Source organism: Symphodus melops, assembly GCF_947650265.1.
Source record: "Symphodus melops genome assembly, chromosome: 4".
NCBI lineage: Eukaryota > Metazoa > Chordata > Actinopteri > Labriformes > Labridae > Symphodus > Symphodus melops.
The window spans coordinates 3,344,681-3,351,406 of record NC_136694.1 but is presented as its reverse complement, the minus strand read 5'-3'; the positions used below and the strand labels follow the sequence as shown (position 1 = coordinate 3,351,406).

At 45.6% G+C, this 6,726-nt stretch overlaps 1 protein-coding gene across 1 annotated transcript; it reads left to right on the top strand.

Annotated features, from left to right (window-relative positions):
- The first annotated feature begins 1,988 nt into the window (after nucleotides 1-1,988).
- LOC306822492 (transcriptional repressor scratch 1-like) lies at nucleotides 1,989-6,726 on the top strand. The gene is made up of 2 exons (XM_079341574.1): nucleotides 1,989-2,669; nucleotides 5,429-6,726. Exons 1-2 carry the CDS (start codon nucleotides 2,498-2,500, stop codon nucleotides 6,238-6,240), a joined length of 984 nt encoding a protein of 327 aa, XP_079197700.1. The 5' UTR covers nucleotides 1,989-2,497; the 3' UTR covers nucleotides 6,241-6,726.

Genomic DNA, 6,726 nt, shown 5'->3' with positions numbered 1-6,726 from the left:
GCAGGAATCAAACCCGGCTCGCCCGTTTGGAGGACTTCAGCCTCCACATGTGGTGCGTGCAAAAACCACCCGGCTGCTGGTGCTTCCTTATCCATGTATTTTAATAGCTTGTGTCCAACATTGGCGTTCTCATACAAACAGGATATAGAGGACGTATCAGGCTTTTTTAAACCTCCCCTCATTCATGGTTTTGGTCTGAATATAAGAAATAACTGTCCGCACCTTTGGGCTTCTCTCACGTCATCTCTTCTGTAAACATGTTGCTGCCAGAGCGACTGAATCAACCCCCCGTCAACATCTGTCTGTGAGATTAAATATATCTTATTTTATTATCCAAGCAAACTGCAGTGGACCTCACAGAGCCATCTGTGACGGAGCTCTGCAGGCCGCTGCGTTTAAGCTGCTGTCGTCTCTCTGTAGCCAACCAGAACTTAACCCCGTGACCCCGCAGGCACCCGGAGGTCGGCCCGTCACAGTCCACGGACCGGAAGTCACAGAGGATGGCCTTTTTTATTCCGATGAGGGTTATATGGTACCATGGAGAGAGGGGGGGGGGGCTTTAGAGAGACATAAACCTGCCAGAGACATGCAGGGGAGGAGAGGGTTAAACATGCACGCTGCAGCGCTAACAGTGAGCTTAGCTTTATTAGCACTGTGTCTTCAGTTAGATCTGTTTTGGTTCATTCCTCCTTTATTGATCCTTTCACGTTATCAACACACATGGAACAAAAACATAAAGACATGTTGAGAAGGAAAGGGTCCCAGTATCCTCTCCAAAAAGAAACATTTCAACATTATTCTGTTCATATTTAGTTTTATATATCAGACTTTATATGGGTAGTAGAAAAATGAGTTTTTAAAATACTTCATTTGAGAGTCTTGTAATTTCTTTTCCATGTTCCTGGAAAGAACGACAGAAGTCATTCGGTGCTTTTCTGTCGTTTGGCTTCTCAGTTTTTTTCCAAAACGCCGTCTTCATTTTTTTGCTTTTTAAAACTGGAAGCATGAAAAACATTAAAAGGAACAAAAGGATCACCGTTCTTTTGTAATGGTAAGAAAAAAGTGTAATAAATAAAGAGCTTTTTGAAACAGCTGATAAAAAACATAAACAACATCGTTGTTAAAGTCCTGTGAAATTCAAAGATTGCATGTACAAGACACATGTTCATTTCTTGTTTCCACACCTGCTGCTAACATTTGACACAAGTGACCGTAATGCAGACACAAGTACGTACAGGTGATTTATTTCTTTTTCTTTTGCTTTTATTTAGAGATAGGACAGCAGAAAGAGTCAGAAACCTGAGAGAGTGGGGCAATGACGTGCAGGAAAGGGAACCACGGGTCGGAGTCAAGGTGGGCTTGCCCCCTTCGTACACCAAGGCTTCCTGCGCCCCTAATCCATGTACTAAAAAAAATATTAGAAAAGCAGGAAAGCAAATATTTAAACCCTCTGAGCGATGGCAAAAACAGAAGAGAGGAAATGTTTCTCATGAGCGAATGAAATGCAGATGTTTGTGAATGTGAGGGTTAGAGTCCAGCAGCCTCAGTATCGCCTGACAGTCGAAGATGAACTCGTCACGCTGAGCGACAAACCGAACCATCCTGCAGATTCATGTACAGTATGAACAGCTTCATGACCTTAATCTGATGAACATGAACACTGCACCATTCATGTCAGCGTTTTGTTTTTCTTTGCATTAATGATGATATCAGAGGTGAAGGAGTTGGTGTAAGGAGGGTTGGGTGTGCTTTTTTTGGGGGGGTGGGGGGGGTGGGCAGGTAGAATAAATTGTGTTAGCTCACTTCATTGAAAGACAATAGAGGACAAGATGTTGTGTGTAGTGTCACCCACGTGCTTCTGCACCACTATTGTCTGCTTTCCTTCCCTGGGAGAGGGGAGACGGAGGGGTGAAAGCAGGAGGAGGAGGAGGAGGAGGATGTGGGAGGAGGAGGAGGAGGAGGAGGTTTCTGACTGCTGTGTGTGCATGTGTGTGTGTGTGTGTGTGTGTGTGTGTGTGTGTGTGCAGCATGTGCATGGAGAAGCACAGACGGCTCGTGGTAATTTGATGTGTGTCCCCGGGGATGTTTGATGGATTAATGCTAAGCAGCTCCCTCTACCAACGCACCACCTGATCTTTGGGGCTCGTGCCCCACATATAAAAGGCTGCAGTAGTGCTGAGCTCAGCTAGACCAGACATCTCTCTCTCTCTCTCTCTCTCTCACTCTCTCTCTCTGCCTCTGTTTCCATCTTCCCCTTCATCCTCACTGTCCTCTGCTTTCTCTCTTCTCTCTGCTGCTTTCACTACATCTTCTCTTCCTCTTCCTCTCCAGCTTGAAACCATCACCAGGATTTTTTTAAACCTTTTTTTCTTCTTCTTCTTCTTCTTCTTCTTCTCCATCCCCTCTGTTGTTTGGCCCATCCAAGAAGGCCCTCCTGGAAGGCTGTTGACATCTTTCTATGTGGCTCTAGCATCAGTTTGTCATCAGGGTGAACAAAATGCCACGCTCTTTTTTAGTGAAGCAGCCGAAGGTTCACGACTTTTCATCTTCCAGCTACTACCATCAGCAGCAGCAGCAGCAGCAGCAGCAGCAGTGGGACGACTCGTACAGTGTGACACATGCCATCACTGAGTCGGCCACCAACTTGGCGGTGCGTTTGAGCGAAAACGGTAAGTTAAGCTTCAACTTTTCGATTAATTTCTGCTGATTTCAGCTTCATTACGACGATGATCCACGTGGTCTTTTTTTTCGAGATCAAATCAACAGACGTGCATTCATGCAGCAGCAGTGTTGATGTTGTTGTTGATGTTGTCTCTGCTATCTAATCGCTCGTGGAAAACCCCTAAAATCCCCCGCAGCCATCGCATGCCCCCCCTTCTGTACGCCTCAGGACTTTTGTTTTGTAACTCGGCGGATGCTAAATAGTATTCAGGTCACGCCGGCTCAATCTGCTTAACACTCAAACCAGATCACACAGCGGCCCTTGGCTTTAATACTATTGTGTACATGAATGATGAGATATACGTGCGTACACGGGGGGCGTGAGGCACGAAATCTGATGCAATCTTTTGTCAGGTCCAACTAGAAAGGAGGAGAGAAAGTCGTGAGAAAGCAGATCGCCACATGGGACTGTGTTGTCCTTAGATGGTGCAGTTGCCCTTGAGTCTTTCCTCTTATCATCCAAGCCCCCCCCCCCCCCCCCCCCCCCCCCCCCCGCTCCCTCCCTCCACCCCTCCCCTTCCACCCCCCCAACTCGTTCATCTCTGCATCTCTCTTCCATCTGATCCTGCAGGATGTTAGATAGCCACAGGGAGTAGGATTGCAGCAACACAATCCATACGTGGAGAAGGGAGAGGTGATGGAACAGGGTTTTTAGAGGATGGGTATTGACTGGAAAATAGAGAGTGCTGCAGGTAATTCAATAAAGTGAAACATGAGCAGTACAGTGGCAGACAGTAGGGTTTCATCCTCAGGATTTCTACACAGGCTGGAGGGGAGAGAAGGGCAGCAATACGAACAATGTGTGTGTGTGTGTGTGTGTGTGTGTGTGTGTGGCTTTGAGAAACATCCAAAGAAATGTGTGCTTTGAGTAGACCCCCCCCCCTTCCCCCTTTAAAAACCACCAGCAGCATCACAGATCTTGTGTTCGAGTTGAATAATTTGTCCCCCAGATTTAGGATGCCAGCTGTCTGCTTCCCTTTGTGTTCCGTGTGTGTGTGTGTGTGTGTGTGTGTGTGTGTGTGTGTGTGTGTGTGTGTGCGTGTGTGGGGTGTATGGGGTGGTAGAGGAGGGGCTCAATATACCATTGACTGCTCTTAAGATCAGACAGAAACCCTCCGCCAAGCCCCCCCCCCACACCCCCCCTCCCTTTTTTTTTTTCGTTTGTTGCCAAATCGCAGTCCCCCACCTGTCACTCAATCTCCGCCTCACTTTCCTCATGCATGCTCTGAAAAAGGGCACAGATGGGGAATGATCTGATTAAAATGATTTAGTGATTGAGGGGATTTCGCTGCTGAGACGCTCTGTTTTGATCACCCCTCCCCTCTCGCACCCCGTCACACGGTCAGATGTGATGCTTTCTGCCGGTGCGACAGGTGGATTCAGAGCTGTTTTGTCTCCGTCAGCATATTGTGTGTTTGAGTCGGGGGGGGGTTTTTCTCTTATGGTAGCACTTGTTGGAGCCAGTTGATGTATTGATCAGGGGCAGAACTGTGCACCAAAGACTCATTAATATTTCATCCCCGAAGCTTGCTGAACCTGGCACTTACAAATAGCTTCCGGTATAGGTTTCATATTGATTAGAGGGCACTTTTCCTCAAAGGTTACTGAGACCATCATGTGGTGTTCCATTACTTTAATAGAAAACAGAAACAACTGAGAAACTAAAATATCAGGTACTAAAACAACAGAGCTAAAGCTAAAACCACTGATCAATACATTGCATTGATGTTTTTTGATATTGATGAATGATTTTTGTGATATTTAAAGATTAGATTTGCTGCTTTGTACCATTTTGGAAATGAAGAGTCTCGATTGTTTTAAACAGGAGGCGATTTAAGAGAGTCACTTTGGGATCGGTGACGTTTTTTCCTTTTTCAACATGTTTTATTTACTGACAGATTACTTGATGAAAAATAAGATAATCAGCTGATAGATGAATTACAGAAACAATTGTTGATTGTTGCTCTTAAAGTTACACATATGAACCTTTAGCTAGGTGCTACAGTGGCCTTGATCCTACATGACTGAACTGTAAAACTAATTCAGGAAACTTACACTTTCTGCTTGTTTGGCATCTACATTTGTTTTTTTATCCATGACGGATGATCTAAATAAACTTTGCTCAGATTGCAAAGTTTCTCCCCCCCAAAAATGAGGAAAAAAAGGCACGTCGGTTTGGGATGGTAATTCAACAACAACAACAACAACAACTTCCTAACCAGCTGTGAAGAAGTGGTAGATGGAGGAAAACTCCTGTAAAAATCGCTCTTTAGGTTTTTCTTTGTCCGTCAAGTGGACAAAGACCCTCACTCTTATTTCTGGTGGACAAATTGAAAATGATTTGTGTGTAACCTTTTCGACTCAGTCTTGGCCTTTTTAAAAAAAAAATTGTCTTAATTCTACATGTCTCAACATGGTGAAAACACTTTTGTGATTATAGGAGCTTAAAAAAAAGGTCTGAGTTAATGACTCGAAAACCAAAAACAAACCTAGAAGACTGACTCTTGGTTGGGTGAAGGGATCACAGCATCCAGACAGAAGAAGACATTTTCCACTCCAAAGTTTCACAGTCGAGATAACAGAAAAGGTTTAGCAGAAAGATAAAAAATCACTGCCTCATCTGCAGGGGAGTTCCTGTCACTGTTAGTATAAAAAGTGTTACGAACGACCAATGAAACTGATTTTTATTTGTTTTGACCTTTTCTAGGCTACATCCATGATTACATAATCCCCTCCGTGTTGGCGAGTGCAAAGGAGTCAGGCCATGGGCAGACCGGGCTCTCCACAGACCCCCTGTACTCCCCAGGTGGGAGCGCGGGCGAAGAGTTCTCCGACCACGACATGGAGCATCCAGACAGCCCCGTCTCCAGCGGCACGGCCGAGACAGACATCAGCGGGCACGAGTTAGAGTCGTGCGGCATCAACGCCTTCCTCGTTTCGGATGGGCGCTCTCGCCGGCGGTCCAACAAGAGGTTACCCTGGAAAGCTGGCAGCCAATCGGACAGCAGCGAGGATGTGGAGTCAGCAGACAGCAGCCCGGCCAAAGGGACATCCAAAGGGCGCCACATGTGCGGCGAGTGCGGCAAGTCGTACGCGACGTCATCCAATCTGAGCAGACACAAGCAGACTCACCGCAGCCTGGACAGCCAGCAGGCCAGGAAGTGCCCGTCATGCCACAAAGTGTACGTGTCCATGCCGGCGCTGGCCATGCACATGCTGACCCACAACCTGAAGCACGAGTGCACGGTGTGTGGGAAGGCCTTCAGTCGGCCCTGGCTCCTGCAGGGCCACATGAGGTCCCACACCGGGGAGAAACCGTTCGCCTGCGCCCACTGCGGGAAAGCGTTCGCCGACCGCTCCAACCTGCGCGCCCACATGCAGACGCACTCGGCCTTCAAGCACTACTCCTGCAAACGCTGCAACAAAACCTTCGCCCTCAAGTCCTACCTGAACAAGCACTACGAGTCGGCCTGCTTCAAAGGGCACCAAGCAGACGACGACTTCAGCTCTGAGGACTGATGATCTCTCTGTCGCTTTTTTTATTTACACACTTTTTCATAATTCAAACATTGAAGTCAGAGAAAACGTGTCTTCTCTTCCTCAGGCTTGTCACATGCATGCATCCTAATCCTGCCTTTTAATAAGCAATAACCTCACTTTAAATTATTCAGGAATCATCATGTATGAAACCCATAAAAGCCAGTATGTGAAATATTTTATATCGTTTTTATAAATTGAATTGCAATAATTTAAATGCCAGTGTTTTTTTCTATGCCTATAACTAGCTCTTAATTTACCTCAAACCTTTCTTATTCGTTAAATGATGAATTTGCGTATTTATTAATTTATTTAACTATTTATTTGCCAATGTTAAAAATAATTTATTTATTATTGGTTGATGTATTTGTGAATTTTAACATGGATTTAAGAGAAAGCCATGCATTGGATTTGTTGAAAACAAAAGCCAAAATATATTCTGACTCTATATTTCTCTGTCTGATCAAT